Source organism: Lynx rufus, unplaced genomic scaffold, assembly GCF_022079265.1.
Source record: "Lynx rufus isolate CCGP_SWC_20201006 ecotype Redwood Valley unplaced genomic scaffold, mLynRuf1.p SCAF_5, whole genome shotgun sequence".
Taxonomy (NCBI): domain Eukaryota; kingdom Metazoa; phylum Chordata; class Mammalia; order Carnivora; family Felidae; genus Lynx; species Lynx rufus.
Genome location: NW_025814867.1, coordinates 145,345,439 through 145,371,707, shown reverse-complemented (window position 1 = coordinate 145,371,707; position 26,269 = coordinate 145,345,439). Strand labels below are relative to the sequence as shown.

General features: G+C 44.8%; 1 protein-coding gene and 1 long non-coding RNA gene across 5 annotated transcripts in view; one reads left to right on the top strand and one right to left on the bottom strand.

Annotated features, from left to right (window-relative positions):
• TIAM1 (TIAM Rac1 associated GEF 1) overlaps positions 1 to 26,269 on the top strand; it is a 208,228-nt gene that overhangs the window by 126,559 nt on the left and 55,400 nt on the right. For all 3 annotated transcript variants that reach the window (XM_047100050.1, XM_047100047.1, XM_047100048.1), the window contains 4 exons: positions 4,078 to 4,182; positions 11,292 to 11,373; positions 18,380 to 18,466; positions 24,456 to 24,680. In XM_047100050.1, the coding sequence (XP_046956006.1) occupies positions 4,078 to 4,182; positions 11,292 to 11,373; positions 18,380 to 18,466; positions 24,456 to 24,680 (499 nt within the window). The remainder of the gene's footprint in view (positions 1 to 4,077; positions 4,183 to 11,291; positions 11,374 to 18,379; positions 18,467 to 24,455; positions 24,681 to 26,269) is intronic.
• On the bottom strand, positions 2,732 to 21,638 carry LOC124526866 (uncharacterized). 2 transcript variants are annotated; one of them, XR_006965757.1, is made up of 4 exons: positions 21,310 to 21,638; positions 19,981 to 20,416; positions 19,764 to 19,865; positions 2,732 to 5,415 (listed from the first exon to the last, which is right to left on the bottom strand). It is a non-coding gene; the product is annotated as an uncharacterized LOC124526866 (long non-coding RNA). The 2 variants fall into 2 exon arrangements; XR_006965758.1 differs by lacking the exon at positions 2,732 to 5,415 and adding an exon at positions 19,126 to 19,443.

Below are 26,269 nucleotides of genomic sequence, written 5' to 3'. Positions count from 1 at the left end.
CCGAGCACCAGTCAAGTTCTGGTACAGTAAATGTTTCAAGATCTACATTTCATGTCCAGTTCATGTTATAGATGTTACGAAAATGATTGTTGCTAACTATAGCAGGTAACCACGTTGGCCTGTGGGTTTTCGATATATTCTGATCATTGCAATTACCAAAATAATTGCAAAAAATTCATTCATTCATACTCACTGATACAATTCATGTGTGACCATGGGATGAGTTTTATTTCATGCCATCACTGTATTGGCCTATGACTTTTTGATTATTCTAAAAACCATTGGCATTAAAAAAAAGAAAGGTCACCTTGAAGAGGAAGATCAATCTTTGGAAATTCTGCAATAGCACTTGTGTGTGTGTGTGTGTGTGTGTGTGTGTGTGTGTGTGTGTGTGTTGCATGGATTTCTATATGTGGTAACTTTTATGTTTCCCCAAGAAGTTTGACTGAATTGGAAGAGAAAACCCTGATGGATTAAAAGATCATGTTATTATCTCTTGTAATTGGCTCAAACTATTTATTGGAAAAAAAAAAAGTACATTGTGTTTGCTAGTTCATCCTTTGAAGTGGATGCAAATTAAAAGAAAATATATGCCAACTAAACTAATACTTGTTCTATGGTATTTTTATCTTCTGGTATAACTTGTGGCTACATTGCCTCAAAATGAATCAAATGCTCTCTGAGTTACTTAAGCAAATGCACATTGGAACACAAATTGGTACCACTTAAATTTTTCCCTAACTGAGTTTCTCTTGAATTAGGAAGTTTTCTCTTGAATGTTTTACAAGTCTGTAGCAGGACAAATATTTGGACTTGCTGTGTTAACATATTCATTGATACTTGGAATTCTTTTTGCACAAAGATGTATTGTGAACATGGTAAATTTGCTCAACCTGCAGATATTTGGGGAGCAGGAAATTCTTCTTGAGAGTTCTGATGATCAGATTTAATTCATCAGGATCAATTAATTCATTAGGATTTTGCCTTTACGTTAGAGCAGCCATGACTAGTGAGGGCTTGTAATTGAGAAATCTTTACCAAAATGGTAGACCCTCAGGTCTACCATTTTAGGGTAACTGTTTATTGACCAATCTAAGGGCTCCTTGGGTGCAAGTAAGACCATTAAAAGTTTTATCTGTTGCACGTGCCATTTTCATTTTTTAAAATTATCAAGACATTATTGTAACTTAAAGAAGTTTGACAAAGATGATGATGGAGGGGAAGGTGCCAAGAATCGGCCTCATTACCATTGCTGTATTTACCATTCTTTTGTTGTCCTTGCTGTGTCACTCTAAGTGAGGTACCTAGACAGCTGTTATTTTTTGCTCTCTGTACATCTGTATAAATGTTTCAGCACAGCAGCATTTAAGGCGTGATGAGAACCTCTCTACTCTTCATCAGGACCATCTTAAGATCTTTGGTGCCTGACAGGGGGCTGTCTGTCTCTCCCACTGAGGGTTCAGGAACCACAAGCTTCTTAGGTGAGGTTGCTCCTTGGGTCCGACTTCCAGAAAACGGTTTAAGTGTCAGCCTTATTGAGAGTGTCCACAAAGTGTTTATTAATGATGACAGTAAGGTTGCCAAGTGAATTTGTTCCTGTTAACCAAGACCCCATGAAGTTTCATTGCTCTTTTCCTCCCACCTCAGTCAGAAACAGATGGCAAACACAATTTTTTTCTTCTGTTGAAAGATTTCGGTGAGGACCTAGGTAGGTGGGAAGCATTTGCAGCTTCTGTCTCTGGAGGGAAACTTTTCCTATCATCTTACCCTAAATATTATTATTTCATTTGTTTGTCTCAGCAGCCCTCCTGTAAGTAATAGGTAGCCCACTGTAAAACTTCACTGTTCTGGGGCACCTGGGTGGCTCAGTCAGTTAAGCATCCGACTCTTGATTTCAGCTCAGGTCATAATCTCAGGGTCGTGAGATTGGGCCCTGTGGTGGTCTCTACGCTCAGCTTGGAGCCCGCTTAAGATTTTCTTTCCCTCTGTCTGTCTGTCTGTCTGTCTGTCTCTCTCTCCCCCCCGCCCCTCCCCATGCATGCATGCTCTCTCTCTCTCTCTCTCTCTCTCTTTCTCAAAACAAAAACAGACAAAAAAACCAACAAAAGCTTCCCTGTTATACGCTTCTTGGGATTACCCATAATCATTCCTATTACCTTATACACCATCCATCTGGGTCTGTCAGACCCTGAGCATTTGACCTCCGTAATACAGACAGTGAAAGCCTGAAAGTCAGGTACGTGGGAATGTGTTGGCTCAGCGGTATCTGTGGTCACACAGCGGGTTTCAAACTATCACTTTACTCAGGAGAGGATGCAGGGTAGAAAACTTCTTTATCATTCTCCTAGGTGCTCAGAACGAACTCATTTCCACTTTCTGGAAATGTGCTTTTGTAATAATGCAGGATGCCTATGTTGCATGTATTTTTTAAAAAAAAAAATTTAATGTTTATTTATTTTGGGGAGGGAGACAGAGCATGAGCAGGGGAGGGGCAGAGAGAGAGGGAGACTCAGAATCCGAAGCAGGCTACAGGCTCCCAGCTGTCAGCACAGAGCCCGACGCGGGGCTCAAACCCACATACCGTGAGATCATGACCTGAGCCGAAGTCGGACGCCCAACCGACCGAGCCACCCAGGCACCCCTGTTGCATATATATTTATTTAAAAAGCAAAGCCACCACCGCCCCATCTTCTGTTTTCTGCCCCCCTCTTCCCCACAGCCACACACACGGTTGAAGGCTGCATTTATGTTTTATTAATTTTTATATCTGCAGTGTTTCACACAGCATCTGGCACACTTAAGATTTTGTTAGATGGGACTGAATGACTACTATTGGAATAATTATCGGAATTTTCTTAGTTTAGCCTTTAAAATTGGGGGGGGGATTAGGGTAGGTAGAAAGAGGATTAAGCCAGCAAAAGATTAATTTTCACTTACATTGCAATAATTCTCACCAGTAGAGCTTTGTTGTGAAGAGATCTAATATTTATGAAAAATTTCAAACTCATGTAAGAGCAGAGAATAGTGTAATAAACTCCTGCGTATCTGTCACCAAGGTTCTATAATTAACCAAAATTACCAAATTATGCTTCATCTGTTTACTCATCCCCTCCCACCCCCTGCTCTGGATTCTTTTGGAAGCAAGTTTTAGACATCATATCTTTTATCTACTAGTGCTTTGGGATGCATCTCTGAGGGATAAGAATGCTTTAAAAAGTGGCTTCACTTAAGCGTTTTCTAACAATACATTTTCAAGCTGCCGTGTAACTTTCAAAGAGCATTTTCTTACATTTTTCTCTGCATCTTCACGAATGCACGTGGAGGATTATTTATAAAGCCACGTTGCGACTATTGCTTTTACCGCAACGTTAAATCGAGGGTGACTCTCTAGAGGAGAAAAATCCGTCGACCCATTCTGAACCAAAGGAGTAGGCCTGGAAATTTCAACCCTTAACTATTTTAGAATTGTTTTCTTTGGGTAAGTCATTCAATGTGTTGCCAGTGCTGGACACATGCCCGTCTGCACTGCCCCCGGAGGGAGTCTCACTTGGGGTGTATATAAATAAGACTGAAATCCAAATGCCTTGTCTTCACGCTGACTCGCCTGCAAATGAACTATTAGCAACTGTCCCAGTGTCCCCATGTGGCTAGAAAAACAACGTTGCCAGGGCACAGCTTTTCCCTGTCACTGTGAATCTTTCCTTACTGTTTCTGTGACTTTTTCTTTAATCACCTCTGTATGTTTGGAATTATGTTGAAGGGCCTCCCTGATCTGATGGGGTTCTGTTGCAAAACCAGTGTTAAAGAGGGTAATGACTCAGATAAGCAGAAGTGAAGATGTGACTCAGTTATTTCCATTGAATCATAAGCTGTCCGTGGAATATTACTCATCTGTTCAATGAAAATTCATTTCAAGTTTGAGTTTTAGAGGTAAACCTCCTAGGAGGTGTAGAAACCATACGCCCTCCCCAGTAACAAATCTCTATGATTCTCGGGGGATAGTGATAATATGTCAGTGGTGCACTAAATACTCCTGTTTACTATTGAACGTTTTCTTTTTCCTTTCTTTTGTCCCAGACACATCAACTGGATCACTCTGCTCATTACCTGCGTCTGAAATTTCTAATAGAAAACAAAATGCAACACTACATTCCAAAGCCCGAGGAGGACATTTATGAGCTGGTAATGTTTATGACGGTTGTCCAACTACATTCTGTAGGAGATTATTTTTAAATTATATGTGTGCTTGTACTAATTGTGGTTGGTGAAGTAGAACGAATTCTAAAATAAATGAACCTCATTCAGAGCTCGGAAGTTTGCGAAGATGGCCTTACTTATCACAATGTGTCTGTAGAGTAGAAATGCCACCTTTGTGTCTGCAAGGAGCGAGGCTGTGCGATCGTGAGAAATTGAAATCCAGAGCTGACCCTCAGGTAGAATTTTAGTTATTATTCCTAGCTTTCCTGGCAGCGTGGTGACTCAAAGATCAGCTGGCTGTTGTCAGGAACAAAAGCACTAACTCTGGTTTTGAATGACTTCTACCTGGGTATTGAAACCGATGGGTCGAATCCTTCTGGGTGAAAATGCTGCCGTGTGAGTCTATGTCCCAGTCTTTTGTAATTGTATTTATATAGGTGCCTGGGGATATTTAGGTATGTTTGGGTTTCATTATGAGACTTGGGTTCTAAACTAGAGATGGGTTTTATATCGGCCCCATTGCTTACGAATTTTGTGATATTGGCAAAAGATGTGCTAATACAGTTGACCTTTGAACAGTGCGGGGCTTGGGGGTGTTAACCGCCTGCAGTCAGAAATCCAAGTATAGCTTTTGACTCCCCCGACACTTAACTACTAATAGCCTACCATTGACTGGAAGTTCTCTGATAACAATAACAGTCAGTGAACACACAGTTGGCATGTTCCATGCATTAGGTACTGTACTCTTACAATCAGGTAAACTAGAGAGAAGAAAATGTTATTAAGAAAGTCCTAAGGAAGAGAAAATACATTTGCAGTAACTGTAAAAAAAAAACGAAACAAAACTCTGGAAAAGTGGACCCATGCAACTCAAACCCACGTTGCTCAAGGGTCAACTGGGCTTAATTTCTAGGATTTTGCAAAGATGAGAGATACTAGTGCACATAATAGATGCTCAGTAAATGGTTGTCATGGAAATAACACAGTAACAAGCTCTTCTTTGTTAGCCGAGTGGTATAGTTTTCAGTTCCAGGAAAGAGACAATTTGGGAGCAAGGCGCCTCTATCTTAGAATTTGTTCTTCTCTCTCTGCACTTAGTCATTCCTCTGGGGGCCACCGAGCTGCTGGCCGTGGATATGTGAATGATAACAGGATGACTTCAGACATAGTTGCACCACAGAAAGCAGAATTGAAAACTTGAACCCGCATAGTCTCTTTCTGAAAAGGAGAAGTGTGATTTAAAATTTAATAGGGAATTTTGTTTTCATTCAACTTTTTGACGTTTACTTTATATGCAACAAAGCTCACCAATATCTTTTTAATGTTTATTATTTTTGAGAGAGAGGCAGAGAGCAAGCAGGGGAGGGTCAGAGAGAGAGGGAGACACAGAATCCAAAGCAGGCTCCTGGCTCCGAGCTGTCAGCACAGAGCCCAATGCAGGGCTCGAACTCACAGACCGCGAGATCATGACCTGAGCTGAAGTTGGCCACTTAACTGACGGAGCCACCCAGGTGCCCCTAAAGCTCACCAGTTTTTAAGCACACAATTCAGTGAGGTTTCACCATACCATCATGTTTCCACCACTGCAGTCCTACTTTAGAACGTTTCTATCATCCTAAAATGTTCCCTCGTGCCCCGTTAAGTGTTTCTAATAAATAGGAGGGGGAGGGTGTTTGTCGCACTTTTCCATGTGATGCAATCCATGAAAGAAGATCAAAATGATGAGTCTATTTTCAACCATTGCCTGAACAATTAAGTGTTAACAGGAGAGGGAGCTTTTAACAGAGAGAGTAGCTGATTTATTTTTTTTCCTCTGGCTGGCATGGGACAGAGCCCTGACTTTGTTCTCTCTGAGCAGAGGAAAGAAAACCTTTTCCTTACTTAAAAAAGGAAAGTGCGGGGCTGATTAGACTGGGATAGCTCTTTGACCACCAGTATGTTTGCATCTTGATGGTTAAGACTTTCATATGTTGCCTCTAACCGACTTCCATGGCCCTCCTATTTCACACATAGTAGGGACTTAAGACATGTCTTTTGAAATTATATTGACGCGCTTATTATTTTTGAGTCTTGGCCGTTGGGTGGCTCATCTGGTGTAGGAGACTGAGGCGCACCAAGCTTGGTCTGTTTGTATCTGCAATTGCAGATGTTCTCATCACAATTTTTTTTAAAGAGTCTAAAATGCAGAGAGAGCATGGCATCTTTCCTGCTCTTTGCAAAAGGTCTCCAGCTCAGAGGTCCCTGAGGAAGCAAATGCCATAGGCTCGTTCATTTTATCGTTCAGATTGCAAGTGAGTATTGCTTACTCACATCTCTGCTTTTACCAAGTTTCTTCACTTTTTTGTTCTTAAGACTACCTTGGGCAACTTGGCAAAGCTTCACGCTCCCTTCTCAGATTACTGTTTTCAGTTGCGCGAAATAAAACACATAGGATCACCTATGGCATAATTATGTTGCAATAGTTATCCAAGATATTTTTAAAATTATAGATAATACGTGTGCTTATTTATTGGCTCCTTAAATAATAAGACCTAGCGGGAGATCCGATAGCTACTACTGTTTTGAAGTACTGACAGCAGCCTGAATGTGATTGGGAAACAACCATGATTTTTACTGGTGACAAGGTCATAGTCACTGCCAGTACTGTTGTATTCGTTGCCTACATTTATTTATGATTGAAGGAAATGCTAGGTTTCAGTTACAGGTTAGTGGATATAAAGATGGCATTTTTTTCCTCACCATTGAAGTTCACAGACCCCTTGGATTCTACCCAGGGGTCCCTGGCTTCCCATCCCCCATATAGGCCATTAAACTTGTTCTAATGTCATTCCAAGGCAGGGGGTGTCTGAACACACAGCGCTCCTGGAGGCTTTTTGAGAGTTTGCACATTTCAGGTTATTGACCCTTACTGAATAAGCATCAGACCATACACGGTCAATTAGTTTCTGTAGCCCACCTCCATTTTATTTTTGACAGACTAGCGAAACTCGCACACGTATGAAGCTGTTTCCTTGTAAGTAACTCATTCATAGATGGCTGTCCTGATATGTTTTATTCTCTGACACTGTTTTACCAGACATTCTTTAATAGTAAAGTCTGTAGTTATTAGGAAAAGTGTGTATTAGATTTGAAAGCTTTGAGGGGTCTAGGATGTATCTTTGGTGGGTTAGGGGATCCTCTTGCTTGTGAATGACCATGACTAGTCAGTCGTCTACTTATCTGCTTGCTGGTTATGTTTTAATAGAAGTGGTACCTGTTTGGCCACTTTTTTTTTGTATTTGGTTAATTGTTAGGCCCCATCGATGGATTGATAATGAATAGGGAGGCACTGGCTTTTCAAGACCCTTATTCAATGTGTTTTTCTTAAAGTGACAGGTGGGAATAAAGAGTTTGCAGAAACACTGGTCAATTGATTTATTTACTCATCCAGTAAATATTTATTTAGCATTTATGTGTGCCTGGCACCACTGTGCCTGTTCTGGGCACTGGGATACACAATCAAAAATCCCTACTCCTCGGGGCTCCTGGCCGGCCTCAGCCCACAGGGCATGTGATTCGTCATCGCAGGGTCATGAGTTCAAGCCCCACATTGGGCATATGCCTACTTAAAAGGAATGAAAATGAAAAAAATCTCTACTCCTTGTGGAACCCACACTCAAGTTTGTGGAGACATACAAAAATATGTAGATTTTTTGCATAACGACATGTAACTATGCAGTATTTCAGAGGATGTGAAGAGCTTGAAAAGAAAAGGTTAGGTCAAGTGGAAAGAGAGATGGGGCATCCAAAAACAGAGTGTTCTGCCCCTTTAGCTGTGTTTGGGTTGATGTGTGAACAGAGCGAGGTGAGAGAGTGAGTCGTAGAGGTATTTTGGAGGAAAGTGTTCTAGGCTAAGGGAACAAAGCTGGGTGAGGCCTTGGCAGGGGGCGGATGGCGAGGGTGGAGGTTGTTTTCTTGTGTGTGAGGAGGGTCAGTGGCTGGAGAGGGGGTGAGGCTGCAAGAGAGGAGGGGAGGAGGGGAGCAGGATGGGCCATGTAGGGCCTACATGAGAGGGGAAACCCCGGAGGAAGAAGGACACTGGTTGACTTCTATTTTAGTAGGCTCACTGTGGCTCTGTGTCCGTGGGACATGTGCCACATGGCCAATGGACCACAGGGCACAAGAGAAGTTGCTGAGAACAAGCAGGGGGCTAGTGCGTTGTAATTGGGGCAGCGGGTGATGCTGGCTTGGACCAGGGCACCCAGCGGAGATGTGTGAGACGTGATCCTGACTTCATGATAACTCGAATGCCTGGCAATCAAGTTTGTTCTTAAATCTGATGATCTTTTAATCTGCTCTTTGAGAAGAGGGAAAGGGACACCTGGGTGGCGCAGTTGGGTAAGCATCAGACTTGATTTCAGTTCAGGTCGTGATCTCAGGGTTCGTGGTTTGAGCCCCACATCGGGCTCTGTGCTGACAGTGCGGAGCCTGCTTGGGATTCTCTCTCCTTCTCTCTCTGTTCCTCCTCTGCGTGCTCTCTCTCTCTCTCTCTCTCTCAAAATAAATAAACATTAAAAAAAAAAGGGAAGGAAAATGTGACACATCATTGACTTAATAAAATAAAGGGAACACGTGTGACGTTTTGCTGTTAAAGATGTTTGTATAACACCTATGAAATTTCAGCATTTCTAGTTTCAGATAGGGATTGTAGTTGCATTGAAAAAATATATTTTAAAGTGCATATCCTTCTTGAGATTTTATGTTTTTATTAGTGTTTTTTACTAAACACAATTTTAGTCTAACCACTCTGAGAACATACTGTGGCCAAGGGGGCTTATATCTAGATCACACTTAGGTATTGTCTGGGGCTGGTAAAAGACACAACAGCTTTCACACCATTCCAAAGAAAAGTAAGAGGCAATATTATGAGAGAATGGGAAAGATTATTCACAAAGCTGTATTCCCCCTGGATCTGTGGCAACCATTAGGAACTTTCTGGAGATGATTGCAACAGTGATATACTGCCACCTAGGGTAAGAGTTTGACTCTCGAGGAAATTTGTAAAAAGTAAAACTGAGGCTCAAAGTAATTTGAAGGAAACACAGTGCATAGCATTTATTACACATTCCGTGGCGTCCTAAAATATTGCATAAAACTTTATTATATTTGGTATTTATAACTTTGGTAACTGCATTTTCTGAACTAAAGATCAGTTTCACAACTGATTTCTTCTGATTGCAGAATTTATTCGTATGAACATTTTTCTGAAGTATAAAAGGAAAAAAAACCCCACATGAAATGACACCCCTAACACATTGCATTTGGCGGAAGTTGCATTAAATTAGGATGTTCTAGAGGATCTGGGCTGTGTGGTCGTTGTTCTCAGGACTCTGCTCCCCTTTCTATTCTAGCAGCCTCTTTCCAAGGCTCCTTCTTCCACCTGTCAGCCTCCCTAAGAAAGTGAAGAGAAAGAAACTACCATTCTTTTCTACTTGCCTGAATCACGTTATTTCTGGGTGAATGACTGTGGGGTCAGAGACACGAGCAAGTTTCAATAACCACCAAGACTTCTCTTTCGTACTAAAGCACAGCCTTCTGTTATTGACCTTGGCACCAGAGTTTTTCATTTCAAAATTGAATGACAGTTTTCCAGTTCCATATGAGCTTTGACACATTTATTTGTTTTGGAATTTTTATCATAATCTTTGGAAATGGCCTTTGTCTTGCTTACCTAAGAAGTTGTGGTACCTCTCAGCGCCACCTGGAGGTGGTCTACCAGGCATTGCGGTATAGTGGAGAGAACTTGACCTCTGGAGCCAGCGAGACCTGGGTTCAAATCCCTGTTCTGCCCATTCTGGCTTTAAAACCTTTAGCAAAGTGCTTCCTCTCCAGCCATATTCCCTTGCTTGTTCAATGGAATGACACTTGTGTGGCACATGGACACCTGAGAAAACCTTCATAAGTTATTGTCCATGATGCTGATTGTTGTAGACATATGAAAGTGAATTAAATTAAATCGAAGTAAAGTTTCTGATATGTGAACTACAGCTTTCTGTTATCTTTCCCGCCCCTCCCCGTACCCCACCCCCCCCCGGCTTTCTTGGGTTTCTAGAGAATTAATTTATATGCCTTAGTTTTCTAGCTAACTTGGTATGATCCAGTGGCTAAAAGAGAATCTCCTCCATTTATATAAATTATTGTCTGTTTCAATGCTATTCTTTGTCGGCACCTATTTGTGCTACTATGAATCTTTAGGGCAAAATGGCATGTGAACAGAAACTTATCCTATTTCTAGGAATCCCTTGTCAAGATCTTTTTTTTTTTTAAATGTTTACTTATTATTTTTTTTTTTAATTTTTTTTTTCTTTTTTTCAACGTTTTATTTATTTTTGGGACAGAGAGAGACAAAGCATGAACGGGGGAGGGGCAGAGAGAGAGGGAGACACAGAATCGGAAACAGGCTCCAGTCTCTGAGCCATCAGCCCAGAGCCTGACGCGGGGCTCGAACTCACGGACCGCGAGATCGTGACCTGGCTGAAGTCGGACGCTTAACCGACTGCGCCACCCAGGCGCCCCTACTTATTATTTTTGAGAGAGAGAGAGAGAGAGTGAGTAGGGGAGGGGAAGAGAGAGGGGGTGGTAGACAGAGGATCCAAAGCAGGCTTTGCACTGACAGCAGAGAGCCTGACGCAGGGCTCGAACTCACAAGCCGTGAGATCATGACCTGAGCCGAGGTCAGACACTCAACTGCCTGAACCACCCAGGTTCCAACCAGGCGCCCCCTTGTCAAGATTTTTATAGCCTCTTTCTGATTTTAATGATTTCTTTCCCCAGTACTGGAGATTTTTGTTACTTTAGCAATAGTTTTCAGGTCTGTGAGAGATCTAGAAGGGGAAGAGACATTATTTAGAAACTGGAACGGTAGCCAAGTTTGGGAGCGTGCATTTTAAATTTCTCTTTTGACTTTTACTGGGTTCGGTTCAGTAAAAAGGCTGTGATGTGATGAGAATTTACTTCCAAGTATCAACTGTGAAAAAATAGACTTACAAAATGATGTCTATTCCTAATAAGATATTTGTAATGCAATCCTAATCAGACTCTTTGTCATTTTTCAGCTGTACAAAGAAATTGAAATTTGTCCAAAAGTCACTCAGAACATCCAGATTGAGAAGTCAGATACAGCCAGTGATAATTATGGTATGTTTATTTTTCTCTGATCTTTGGTGTTTTTCAAGTTAAAGCAATTCCTGTGTAAACAGGCACTTACTTACAATTCAGTAAAACGTCTTTGGGGCCTATTTAAAACAGATAGCACATCTGGCTTCTGTGCTATATACACAGCGGCCAAACTGGGGGGGGGGGGTGGGGGGGCAGGGAAGAGATTTACTGTGGGTACCATGCAGACTTCAGCCTAAACTTCATAGCTTTAATCATTGGGGTTAAATTTCATAACTTTGGGTCACTGGGGTTCTGTCGTAAATAGGAAATGCGTGTATCGGGAATAGATTATAGTATGATATACCCTAGTAATGAAGAAATGATCCCTTCACACCCCTCTTCCTCAAACATACTCATTATTCTCCCTTCCCCCACAAATGATGTAAAAAGAACTTATTTCGGTGTTGGGCTGGGAGTCCCCAAGACCACCCCTACGTTTGCTGATCCACTAAGAGGACGCATAGGACTCAGGAGATCGTCCTGGTCATGACTGTGAGTTATTACAGAGAAGCTATAATAACAGCATCAATAAAGAGAAAAGGCACATGGGGTGAGGTCTGAGGAAAGTGGGTGCAAGCTTCCAAGAGTCCTTCCCCAGTCATACGGGACGTCCTCGATTCCCCCAGCAACAAGCTGGGACAGTGCACGTGGGGTGTTGTCTAGCAGGGAAGTTTGTTGGAGACTCAGTGCCCAGTCATGTAGACGCACTCTACCTAGCATGTACCAAAGTTTCAGGCTCCCAGCAGGGGAAAGCTGGAGTTAGGCGTCAGCCATACTGTTTGTACAAATTTTAGGCCCGGTGAGTCTCGTCAGGGTGTTGGGAACCCACCCAAAATCCAAGTTCCCGGATGGCCAGCCAGGGGCCAAACTTATAAGCAGGCCTTTGAAAGAATAACAGGTCTGCCATGTTGATGGTTTTCTACACAGTTGTCTGCATTCTGGCGTAGCCGAATATGCCGTCCCTTCATATGTCCCAGACTGGTTAGCATCACACTGTATGATCTGAATAGCAGTGGAGTTGGTGCTTGAGCAGTAACCACAAGGGGAAATCCAAACAGTGATATTAGTCAGGAGTGGCGAGGCTGGCCGAGGTGGCTCAGAACAGTGAAATGGGCTTCCTGAATTCACCGTGCATCCTTTGTGGCTTGGCTCGACTCTATGTTACCCTCACTCTTGGACACAGGCCTGCAGCGGCCGCTTGGGGCGTTGTCTGTCTCTCGGCGGAGGGGAAGAGAGAAGGTGCAGTGAGCCAGGTGCTGGTGGCCTCACAGTTTATTGTCAAAGCCAGTCCCCTGGCCCCGCCTGCCCCCAAGGGGCAGGGGACTCTAGCCCTGCTATTTGTGGGAAGGAAGAGAACCAGAAAACCTGATGCAGATACGTGGAGCATACCGTCTTTGCTCATTTACGGTTTCTCTCTGAATTAAGTTAATTTGGCTTCTTAGCATTTGAGCATCTTCAGAACTTTCACTGACCAGCAGGATGGCAGACTCATTCTGCAGTCGCTCCCACAGGCCACTACTCTTCGTCTCTGAACATTCCTTAGGGTATTTGGCCTAATGAAGAGAACCTCATTTTGGACCCTGGTCACTTGCATTGCACCTTCATGCTGTTTACTTCTTGACCTTGACACTAAAGACATCATACACCCAGAGGATGTTTTTTGATGGCAGAGGATAAACGTCTACAGAAGGCTTATTATGCATCGGAAGCGTGACCTTGGTAATTAAAGCAGTAGTTGGTGGCAGTGCTATAACTTAAGTGTCTGGCTTCTCCAAAGTGAGATGCACCGTGACGGTTATTCTTTTCTCTTTAAGTAGCAAGAAGCAAGACAGGGCTGAATTTAAAGGTCTTGGAATGAAACTGTAAGATTGACGGGTGCTTGGACTCGGGAACTGGGCATAAAGCCGCTATGCTTTTGGGGCGTGTGGGTGGCTCAGTTGGTTAAGCGTCCAACTTCGACTCAGGTCATGATCTTACGGTTCGTGGGTTCGAGCCCTGTGTCGGGCTTCAGGCTGACCTCTCAGTGCCTGCAGCCTGCTGTGATTCTGTCTCCCTCTCCCTCTGCCCCTCCCCCATTCATGCTCTGTCTCTCTCTGTCGCAAAAATAAATAAAACATTAAAAAAAATCTCTAAAAAAAAAAGCTATACTTTTTATATGTTTTTATCGACTCAAGCGCTCACAGACCCCATTTACATTTCCACCCTGAAGGTATTTTAGCACCTCAGGCATCACCCTAGAAAGCATCGTCAACAGTGCTTCTCAAAATATCTGAGGTAAAGAAGCAGGGTGTTTTGTTCTAACAGTCTGTCGTGGACCGCCACTGCTTTTGTAAACTCTCAAAGCTCATGCTTGGAGGTGTGCCATTGTCTAACGGCTGGGCTCACAGTGCTTAATCTCAGTTTCTGTCTATGTTACTATCAGTCACCAATGGACTTTACTTTCTAGAGCCTGCTATGTGTGGCTAATAACCTCAGCAAAACCGTTTATTCTGAGCGCCCAGTTCATGCTGGTGGAAGGTGTTCCAACAGCGTATTGATGGAGAAGTTAAAGAGTCCCCCATCCTGAGAGACTTACTTGGTTGCCTCTGACCTCAGAACTATCAAGGATTCTTTTTTTTTTTTTTTTTTTTTAAATTTCTGAGAGAGACAGAGCATAAGTGGGGGAGGGACAGAGAGAATCCGGAGCAGGCTCCATAATCCGAACTGTGAGCACAGAGCCTGATGCGGGGCTTGAACTCAAAGACTGCGAGATCATGACCTGAGCTGAAGTCAGACGCTTAACCAACTTGGTGCCCCCAAGGATTCTTTTTTTTTTTTTTTTAAGTTTATTTATTTATTTTGAGAGCAAGAGAGCACTTGAGCAGGGGAGGGGCAGAGAGAGAGGATCCCAAGCAGGCCCTGTACTGCCAGCACAGAGCCTGATGCAGGGTTCGATCTCATGAACAGTGAGATTATGACCTGAGCCGAAATTGAGAGTCGGGGGCTTAACCAACTGAGCCACCCAGGTGCCCCCAGAACTACCAAGGATTCTAAATTCAGCTCAGCAGTATTTAACGTTAGCACCTACTCAAGTCTGGCTTCCTGCCGTATATTGAGCTCAATATATATACAGTGCAGTATATATATAAGTTACTAGCATATGCCAACATACAAAAATCCAAACACAAATTACATGCTGTCTTCTATTTTAGAACACTTTAGGGAGGAAAATAGGGCTTAATAATCCAACTGACTGAACCAGTGGAAAGATTTGACACTTCCTTTTCTTTTCTTTTCTTTTCTTTTCTTTTCTTTTCTTTTCTTTTCTTTTCTTTTTTTGTTTATTTATTTGAGAGAGAGAGAATGAGCAGGGGAGAGGCAGAGAGAGAGGGAGAGAGAGAATCCCAAACAGGCTCCACACCGTCAGTGCAGAGCCCAATGTGGAGCTCAAACCTATGAGCCTCGAGATCATGATCTGAGCCATAAACAAGAGTCGGCCACTCAACTGACTGAGCCACCCAGGCGCCCCAAGATTTGGCCCTTCCTTAATCTCTCTTAGTCGCCCTTCCCTGCATCTCAACCTGAACTGATTGTTGAAATTAGTTCACAGAGTTATGAGATAGACTAAGCATGACCCCCAGGCTGCCTTGAAGTAAAGGATGCATCGTTGCAGCAAGCGAACATTCCTTCTTCTACGGGGACTTCTGCTGTTGCATTTTTGGTCACATGTACCATTTCTATCAGAGGTGTCCACACTTGTCCTGTTTTCTGAATTTCCCTGTATCCTGGAATCTGGTTTTGAGTACTCCCCTGCTGTTTCTGATGACGCCATGACTTTTCCTTGGTTATAGATTTTAGTATGAGGGACCTTCTGGTTGCTCATCACAGGCGTTTGTCTTCTTGGTTTCTCTTCTTAGTTTTAATCACTTCCTTTCATTCTTGAGAGCATTATTGCCGCTCGTGGTGCCTCCTCCTGGTGGGTTAAGTTGGGTTTATTTTGAATAACTCCCTCTGCCTCCTGTTGGCAGTCATCTGGGGCTATGTTACGTTTATTGGCTGGGAATTAGATTGTTGCTATCCTATTTGAAAGGAAGGAAAAAACTGTGTTTTCCAGTGATCTCAAAATAATCCAACGGTAGGATATACAATATTTTCCTTACATGTGTTAATTTAGGAGATGGCTGTAATCCCCCTCCGCTGCGTGGGCACATTACTGGCATCTCAAAATGGAGGCTGCTCCCTGAGACTCTGAGAGCCCGAGGTAGTGTGTGCTGTGTAGCTGAGTGTGGGGAGAGCTGCCTTTCTGAATGCTGGGAGGGGGTCCTGTTTGCCTGACCCCCCAACAGGTGTCTTCCAGTATGAATTCCAGTGCAGAGCCGAAGTGCCGTTTCCCTTTGTGAATGTTGGCTTCCCTTGAATGAACTTCCAGAAAACTTATTGCAAAAGCTTTCTTCAGCAGTCCTGTCGTAGAGATTTCCCACCAACTAGAGGGGTCTGATCTCTTTCTCGGACCCATGCTTGCCCAGCACCAATCTCATAGTCTCTTGTAGTCCTTGTTATTATCTTTCGATTATTAAAAAAAAAAAATAGACCAAGAAAAGAGGGAAGGGGGCAAAGGAATAGTTCAGCCATCTCCACTGATTTTGGCCTCACGTGGTTTGTATCAGGCTCTCAACTGTCACCTCTCCTGGCATCTTCTGATCTTGTCCCCTGGCACCTTGTCATTTGCCCACTTTTTTTTTTTAATGTTTATTTATTTTGAGAGAGAGAAAGAGTTGGGGAGGGTCAGGGAGAGGGAGAGAAAGAGAGAATCCCAAGCAGGCTCCACATTCAGCACAGAGCCCGACATGGGGCTTGATCTCACAGCCACAAGATCACAACCCGAACTGATCTCAAGAGTCAAACGCCCAACCAACCGAGCCACCCAGGTGCCCCTGCTCACTTGTTTTAATAGAAAAAGAAATGTGGTCTCAAAACTTGACAGAAACTCGGCATTTCAGAAAGGAAATGCCTATATTTTAATGAATTTGTACCCATTCTTTCTCTTGGCATTGCCCCTGATTCTGCATCTACTCTAACAGATAAGAGAAATTCTCTACTGAAATGCAAATAGATAAACCTGTGTTAGGGCTAATATCACTTAATTGGCTCATGTATAAAATTATTTTTACTTGAGTGGGTCTTCTTCTTTTTTTTTTATTTTAAAGTTTATTTTGAGAGACAGAGAGGGCACGAGCAGGGTAGGGACAGAGAGAGGGGGGAGAGAGAGAGAATCCCAAGCAGGCTCCGCACTGTCAGTACAGATCCGAACGTGAGGCTCAAATTCATGAATCATGACCTGAGCCGAAATCAAGAGTCAGACGCTTAACCAACTGAACCACCCAGGGGCCCCGATTTGAGTGGGTCTTCTTGAAACATAATCTGAACGTTACAAGTTGCTATAAGAATGGAATTCAAAGTACGAGTCAAATAAAGACCAGAAAGTCCTCAGGGTATGGCCTGTGTTTCCCCATCTGAGGGAGTTATGATACTGTAGTGGGCGAAGACAGTTGGTAGTTTTGCCTAAGTGTGGGTATCTATTTCCTGATCCTGTGAACTAAACAGAAAAACCCATGTTCGTTATGACATGGTCTGAAAAGTCTTGATGACTCCCTGGGTCTCAGTCCTGTAATTTATTATTCAGTTTTGTTGTTATTTGCTTATTTGCTCTTCAAAAGCACTGTGATTTTTTTTCTGCCTTCACCCTTAAGGTAAGTACCTATATTAGGGGATTATTCTTCTCCCAGACCTGAAATTATGTCATATCTTCACAACTGCATTAATTCTGATTGCTCTTTTAGGGGTGTTTGCCACAGTCTCTTACTTGAGGGAAAGGAGATAACAGATCAGAAAAGACTTTTAAGTAATCTCAGGGTGTCTGGTGGCTCAGTTTGTTAAGCCTCCCGACTCTTGAGTTCAGCTCCGGTCATGATCTCACAGTTCGTGAGATCGAGCCCCGTGTCGGGCTCTCCACCGAGCCTTCTTGGGATTCTGTCTCTCTGTCTGTCTCTTTCTCTCTCTTTCTCTTTCTCTCTCCCCTCCCCTGTTGCACTGTCTCACCCTCTCTCAAAATAAATAAATTTACATTAAAAAGATAATAAAAATCTCTGTACCCAGCTTGGGGCTGGAACTCATGACCTTGAGATCAAGAGTTGGGTGCTCCACTGACTGAGCCAGCCAGTCGCCCTGATCAGAAAAGAGTTGTAATGAGACTGTCTAGAAACTGAGGTGCCCAGGGCTTGTGGCCACGGAATTAGAAGCCCCTCAGATCCCCAAACCACCTGGAAACTCAGGGTCTGGTTCTGCCTTTTTTCCCGAAGGATGTAGCAAGCCCAACATTGATTAGCTAATGGGCTTTGGGCTCTGGAAGCCTGGACAAGTATAAGATAATCTTATGATCACACTCTAGTAGAATGTGCAATCAATGAATTTCAGTATAAAATAAGATTTGTAAAGCAAGTCACTACTTAATCCCCATATGCAGAGATTTATTAAATTAAACTCGGTGTCCATATAGCAATACATATGGCTGGACACATACCATATAGTTGTTCAGGTGTGACATATCTTAGGACAAGGATTGCCTGCAAAAAGCCGAAGGACCCAGTTGAGATATGCTAATCATCCCGTTTGCACTGTGGAGGGGACAATGGAAAAAATAAAACTGTGGCATTTGCTAGCCAGCAAGGTAAAACAAAATAATTTTCTTCCATTTGGGTTGATAGGTAGGTGGTGTGAGGAGAGATGTACCTGGTAATGTTAATTTTTGCAAGTAGTGGCTTTTTTAGAGTGATCTAAAAATACATTTTTTTTTGTGCTTTGTAAAATAATACGAACAAGGAAAAAACAATCGCTCCAAACTGTAACCAAAAACATTGAACATACTTAGTTCACAGCAGGTATTTCGTGTTGTTTGGCAAACATTTGGAAGGTGTGAGCCCTACCATTCTGTCTTTGTGTTTTCTAGGCTTTTCCCTTTCCTCTGTGGAAGAAGATGGCATTCGAAGGCTCTATGTGAATAGTGTAAAGGAAACTGGCTTAGCTTCCAAGAAAGGTAAGTGACTGAGTATCGTAACTGTCTGTCTGTCTCTCTTAAAATCCCTTGGGGGTTTCTCTGGTTGGTGGATGAGAAAGACACCCCCAAAGGGTTCACTGGTAAAGATTATTTGAACGTTGTCTCCTTGAAAACCCTCCCAGGGAATATGCATATTGTTCTATAAACGCAAGTGTTTAAGAAATGCCACATTTTGGATCTTAAATCTGATTCTGCTCCCATTTCCTTGGGGCTGGTGGGAAATTCCATTCTAATCTGACGTGATCATCTTTCGATGGTATGGAGGTCCTAGGGGTTTTCCTGAAGCAGCATTTGGGAACAGCCCTCTGTGCTCTGGTGGCCAGAGCTGACGCTGGCTCTCCCCTGAACCTGCAAAGCTCCTTCAGAGTGGCTGTGGTCTTGCTCCCGCTCATGAAGGGACCTTTGCAGAAGTTGAGAACCTAGGGTTTCAGGATCCAGTCTTCTTGCCCTACGGAGAGAGCTCTGTTCTGCCACACCCCGCCTGCGGCCCTCCCAGGGCTCACTGCGGTCTGGGCTACTTGCGAAACCCCAACTCTCTTTCCTCTTTCTACTCAGAGAGAATCTTTTCAGCCTAGATTTTTTTGCTTCCTGTGATGGTTTCCTAGGGCTGCAGTAACAAATTATCACAAACTGAGTGATTAAAAACAACAGAAATTTATGCTTTTACGGTTCAGGAGGCCAGACGGTCAGAATCCGAGTATGGGTGGGGTTGTTTCCTTCTGGCGCCTCGTACGGAAGAATCTGTCCCATGCCTCCCCCTTGCTTCCAGTAGCTGCTGGCGGTCCTTGGCAGTCCTTGGCTTGTGGTTGCGTCCCTCCAATCTCTCTGTCTTTCATCACATGGCTTTCTTTCCTGTGTGTCTCTGCATCTTTACATGGCCTTCTTATAAGAATACCAGTCATTGGATGTAGAGCCCATCCTAATCCAGTGTGATTTCATCTTTAACGTAATTACATCTGCAAAGACCCCATTCATTTTTTTTTTAAGCTTATTTACTTATTTTGGGAGACAGAGACAGTGGTGGAAGTGTAGAGAGATGGGGGGGAGAGAGAGAATCCCCAGAAGGCTCCACACTGTCAGCGCAGAGCCCGACGTGGGGCTCAAACTCACAAACCGTCTGATCATGACCTGAGCCGAAATCGAGTCAGACGCTTAACTGACTGAGCCACCCAGGCACCCCAAAGACCCTAGTTCCAACTAAGGTCACATTCTGATACTCTGGATGGACATGAGTTTGGGGGGTGGGGGGGTGCACTTTTCAGCCTACCATACTTACCGTAAACAAATCAGGCCGCTAGATAGGGCTCAAAACCCACTTTCCTTTCATTCTCCTTGCTGTGGAACTTTTCGTTTCATCCAGGCAGCAGCCATATCATACCTGTCGAATAAAAGACCAAAACGTCTGGGTCAGTTGCACTTAGACGTAATGCCTTGCATCTGTCTGCTCTAGCAGACAAGAATGGAGCAGACAAGAAAATGGTGGAGTGGCCTACCTTGCCAACTCCTTCCATGTCTTGGTACAGCTCAGTTCTGGGTGTTCACAACCTTCGAGCTACCTACCCAGGTTACTTCCCCCTGTGCTGTAAGCCTCGGAGAAGGGCAGCCTGCACACTTGGCTGTGCACAGAAATGGCTGAAGTGTGACAAATGGGGAATAAAGTCAAAGTCATGTATTCACCGCCGTCACAGAGGAGGATTTTCCTTCCATACTTTTCGAGGCCAAAGGCAGCCTGGAGGCGAGTCTCCACATTCACTAAGCTGTATCTCAGCTGGGAGCAGACGTGGCAGGGTTTGTTCTCCCACAAACCCAAAGTCTGATTGTTATCTCTTGCAGCACGATGAGTGTGCCCTTTGGCCTGGTATGGGGGTGGGGAAGTACGCTGCCTCAGTTTCAGTCACATCCTGTTTTAGTTCTCTGAATCCAGGAGCCCTGGTTTTAGATAAAAACAAACGGTTCCAACCCACTTGCCTTGTATAGCACTGTCCTCTATAGATTTAAGAGTGATGTCCCTTTGTCCACTGGGGCCACAGACACACCCATGTAGAGGGCAGTGGCAAGCAAGAGACTTGGGTTGGGGCGCCTGGGTGGCTCAGTTGGTTGAGCATCTGACTTTAGCGCAGTGGTGATCTCGTGGTTTGTGAGGTCGAGCCCCACGTCGGACTGTCCCCTGCTGGCAGCCCAGAGCCCGTTTTGGGTCCTCTGTCCCCACCGCCTCTACCCCTCGCCTGCTTACGCTCTCTCACAAAAATAAATAAACATTAGAAAAGAGAGAGAGATTTGGGTTTTTTTTTTTTTAATTTTTTTTTCAACGTTTTTTATTTATTTTGGGACAGAGAGAGACAGAGCATGAACGGGGGAGGGGCAGAGAGAGAGGGAGACACAGAATCGGAAGCAGGCTCCAGGCTCTGAGCTGTCAGCCCAGAGCCTGACGCGGGGCTCGAACTCACGGACCGCGAGATCGTGACCTGGCTGAAGTCGGACGCTTAACCAACTGCTCCACCCAGGCGCCCCAGAGATTTGGGTTTTTTAATGTTAATTCTAGCCTCTCTGTGCAGACGTCTGGATAATGGAGAGCTCACTACAGACCGTAAGGCCTCTTCTCGGAGATCTCTAATCACAAAACATTCTCCTTCTTCAGCTTACATTTACCGTTTTACCTTATTTTTCTCTATAGACAGCCTTGGATGTCCATCGTGTTATAACTAAGTCTCTTATTTATTTTTGTTAACCACCTGGGGCTTTTGGCCTATAACGAACTAATGGTGAATCCCCCTTTAATATCTGCCTACCCGTCCCCTGGATCTCACGTTGCCTATACTTACGGAATTGACTCTTTGAACCAAACCCATAACACTTAATCTCTGTTCAACTTGGGTGTGCTCATTCTGGCCCATCATTCTTCTCTTGGGGTCATCTGAGGCTGGGAGCTGGCATCTTGTTTGCTGTCCTCCCGAGTGTTTCTCTGATGGCTCCACAGGACAGAGCCCGGTTGAGAAAACCGTGTGCTTCTTTCTCCAGGGCAGAGTATCTTCTAGATACTTCACAGCTTTTGCCACGGTCGATTATGGGGATTGCTTCTAAGCAGGCTGTGGTTTTCTGTTAGAAAGAAAAGCTTTCCTTTTTCTTCTGCTACATACTGATGGGAGCTCATGTCTAGTGAATACCTTCAACGTGCCAAATGCTGTGCTAAGAGTTTTACATGGGTTACTTCACTTAGTCTCAGCGCACGGTCACTTTTACGTATGAGGAAACGGGGGCTGGGAGAGATTCAGTAACATGCCCGCGGTCACAGAGCTGTTACGCAGTCACACTGTGACAGCAGGACCCCAGTGAGGCACTTCATTGCTCACTACTGCTGGGCTGTCTACACTCACGTATTAATACTGAGAATAACTCACTCAGGCAACTGCCTGTGGTCATTGTCCAGGTCTGCCATGACAAATGACCACAAGCTGGGTGGTTTAAAACAACAGGAATGTGTCCTCTCACAGTTCTGGAGGCCAGAATTCTTAAACGAAGGTGTCAGCAGCTCCCTCTGAAGTCTCTAGGAAAGAATCCTTCTTTGTCCCCCCCAGCCTCTGACAGTTCTAGGTGTTCCTTGACCCCCAGCAGTATCTATCACCGCCCTGTTCACATCTATCTTTTTTCTGTGCCTCTCTTCAGAGGACATTTATCAGTGGGTTTTTGACCCACCAGACAATCCTGCATGGTGTCATCTCAAGATCATTTATTTAATTATAACTGCAAAGATCCTGTTTCCAAATAAGGCCCCACTCACAGGTTCTGGGACATGGACATATTTTGGGGGGGGGGGGTCACTGTTCAACCCACTATACACTTTTGCTACACCAGTCATGGTAAACCTGGAACTTCTTTTAAAATTTTTTTTTTTCAACGTTTGTTTATTTTTGGGACAGAGAGAGACAGAGCATGAACGGGGGAGGGGCAGAGAGAGAGGGAGACACAGAATTGGAAATAGGCTCCAGGCTCTGAGCCATCAGCCCAGAGCCCGACGCGGGGCTTGAACTCACAGACCGTGAGATCGTGACCTGGCTGAAGTCGGACGCTTAACCGACTGCGCCACCCAGGTGCCCCCTGGAACTTCTTGAAAAAAAAAACAACGGGGCGCCTGGGTGGCTCAGTCATTTGGGCCTCCGACTTTGGCTCAGGTCATGATCTCACGGTCCGTGAGTTCGAGCCCCGCGTCGGGCTCTGGGCTGATGGCTCAGAGCCTGGAGCCTGCTTCGGATTCTGTGTCTCCCTCTCTCTCTGCCCCTCGCCCGTTCGTGCTCTGTCTCTCTCTGTCCCAAAAATAAATAAACGTTAAAAAAAAAAATTTAAAAAACAAAACAAAACTCCTAGATGTTTAAGTCCTGTCTTCTGTTTCTCCTTATATTACCTCCTCTAATGTCTAACCGAAAGGGTTGTCTCTGAGAGAAGACTTAAAAAACACCAACCAAACAAACTACGTTCCACATGGGGGAATTTTGTGTTTTCATTTCAAATGCTGTGATGCCAAAATCTGTCACCTAAAACTGGAGTGCTTAGCTTCCCAGAATTCCACCTCTGAGTAGAGAAAAACATTTGTCTTCCGTTGCCTCCCCACTCCAAGCGTTTCCTGGAGTGTTTTATGGTAGAAGGTTGATGTCAAGTGTTTTGGAAAGCCGAGTACAGATAGCCAAGGGCTGTGACTCGGTGAAGCCAGGAAGTACGAACTTCTCTGTGGAAACACTTTCCCTCAGACTCAGAGGTGGGATCTGTGGATACCTGAGGAGCTGAGTGGCGTCTCATTTCTGCAGTTTGTTCATTTACCTTTGCCCTCACTCACTTCCCTTTCCAAGTTTGTTCTTCCACATGAGTCTTTAGAGTGAGAGTTGGACTCTTGTCTTCTTCGTAGCTGAAACAATATTTCCTTTCATGTTCTGCTCTAACCTCTCCCTTTCTCAAACTGCTGGAATGTTCTTTTAATACCAGGTTGAAACGCTGCAGGGTCCGTCACAACCTCTTGTTCTTTTGGGCTGGGCTAGTTCCCTTGGGTCCCAGACTTTGGCAACTCCCCCAGCATGCTTTGCAAAAGCAGCAGAACCTTTGGGGACCTTCCAAAAGATACTCACCCCGAAGCCGTGATATAGTTACAAAAAAGGGGGGGGGTGTGGAGGGCAAAAAATGATCACATGTGGTTCTCTAGATTGTGTTTGGATTTGGAATAAGTTGATTTTCTATAGTCGTAGCCAGAAGAAGCTCACTGCACTTTGGTTCCATAGCAGTGAGCAAAGAGATGTTAGCTGGCCGTGCCACATGTGTGCACTGTCGCACGAGTGTGTACAAAACATATTGATTATAGCAATCAGAGCATTTGTTTTCTTGTTTCTTAAAATTTTTTTAATGTTTATTTATTTTTGAGAAAGAGAGAGAGAGAGACAGAGCACAAGTAGAGGAGGGTCAGAGAGAGAGGGAGACACAGAATCCAAAGCAGGCTCCAGGCTCTGAGCCGTCAGCTCAGAGCCCGACGCGGGGCTCGAACCCACGAACCGCGAGATCATGCTCTGAGTTGAAGTCAGATGCTTAACCGACTGAGCTGCCCCAGCTACCCAGAGCATTTCTACCATTTCCCCTCAAAACTGAGGATGATAGCCGGAATTAGCATTTGTGAGGAGAAGGTGCCCAGAGCAGGTGGATTCGGGAAGGAGAAAATGTGTTTAGTTGGTGTGTGTGCAGGACAGACAGGCTCGCTTGTCACGACCGAGTCCGGAACCTTTGAGACCGGGGCCCGCGTGATCACCTGGTGATCACTGTTGAGTACCAGAGCCTGTTTGCACTGGTGCCCGGGGCTGTGGGGCCCATGACAGGTGACTCCACATGCCCTTTACAGCAGGGTTTCTACGCTGTTGTGATCTGACTCGATGCTGCGGCCGCCACTGCTTTTATGTGCGTGTGAAATGAAACATTTTCCGTCTCGCGTTGGCAGGCCTGAAAGCGGGAGATGAGATTCTCGAGATCAATAGCCGGGCTGCAGGCACCCTGAACTCCTCTGTGCTCAAAGATTTCCTCACGCAGCCGTCCCTGGGCCTCCTGGTGAGGACCTACCCCGAGCTGGTCGGGGGTGTGGAGCTGCTGGACTGCCCGCCCCACCGAGCGGACGGCCCCGCGGATCTCAACGACAGCCCCCTGGCCTTCCTCAGCAGCAACCCAGGTATGGCTGTGCCGTGTGCCGGACCCGCATCTGAGCCCGGGTCAGCCGGGACCTGCTGGGTGTGTGTGTGTGTGTGTGTGTGTGTGTGTGTGTGTGTGTGTTCCAGTGGCCTGGGGCCAGCAGGCCTAAGATGTATGAGTGAAATGAACTGGTTACGGAGTGTGTGCTTCCTGTTAATTTCTAGGGGTCAGGGGACTTGTGTTCTTGCGGAGTAACCGTTTGTCCACTAATCAACCTGTCACACACGCAGCTGCTGCTGCTGTGTATCATTTTGGAGAAAGTCGAATGGGTAGAGGCCCCCGTGTCTTGGCTGTGGGTGGAGATGACAGAGATTCACCAAGGCTCCGGGTCCCCCCTCTGCCTTCCACGCCACCATCCCCCAAACCGTCAAGCCCGTGCTTTCCCTTCTGTGTGGGAGAGGGTACGGGCTGCCCCGCGTGGAAATACGCCCAGAGCTCTCATTTGGTCAGCTTCTCTTGGGCTCGCCCGGTCTCCAGTCGGAGCAGGAGTCCACAGGTGCAACCGTGCCCTGCCTTACCCACTGCGCTTTGTGCCCTCAGCCTTTCTCCCTATCCCTTTGTAACCTTGTGCTTACCCTAAAAGAAGCAACTTGAGGGTACCCGGGTGGGTCAGTCAGTTAAGTATCTGACTTCGGCTCAGCTCATGATCTCATGGTTTGTGAGTTTGGGCCTCGCATCAGGCTCTGCACTGACAGTGTGGAGCCTGCTTGGGATTCTCTCTCTCTCCCTCTCTCTCTCTGCCCTCCCTCCCCCCAGCCCCTGCCTCAAAATTAAGAAATAAACTTAAAAAAAAAAAAAAAAAAAAAAGAAGCAACTTGTATGCTATCTGCCCCTTGAAGCCTCCCTGCTCCGGATCCCTAGGACCCTGCAAAGACCTCTTTCACGTGGGCCCTAGTTGTACAATACTGTTCTTACTGGTTTGTCTCTCTGTCCTGAGTTTGTTCCTGGGACTGGGCTTACACCTGCTTCACTTTGCTCCACGGCACCCTGTTCTTGTTGAGTGAGGGTCCGTGAATGAGCCCACCAGTCAATAGCATGTTGCTGTCACTTCTTTCTCCATGACCTGGTTCTAGCAGTGGGGTTGATTTAGTAAGTTGGGGTCTTTGGATTTATTTTCTTTTCAAAACTTGAATTAAAAAAAAAGTCTTTGATTTCAAACTCTGGGTATAGGTACTTTGAATATTCTTTGCCCTGCCATTGATTTTTTTTTCAGTTTATTTACTTATTTTGAGAGAGAGAGAAGGAGAGAGAGAGAATCCCAAGCAAGTTCTATAGTCAGTGCAGAGCCCAATGTCATGGACCACGAGATCATGACCTGAGCCCAAGTCAGACACTGATTGAGCCACCCAGGCACCCTCCTGTCACTGTGTTTCAAATTCCCTTCTGAAGTTTGGCTTGATGAGAATAGATCCCCAGCAGAGCCCTTGTGAGAGCACATTCTTTTGTTCAGTGGCTGTTGCAGGAATTTGACAAGTTGAGGCTTCAGAAAATTGATCACACTTACTGCTGTTGACTTCCTTGACTCATTATGTCATTGCAGTACCGCACCCCAATCAGATTTTTAGAAAA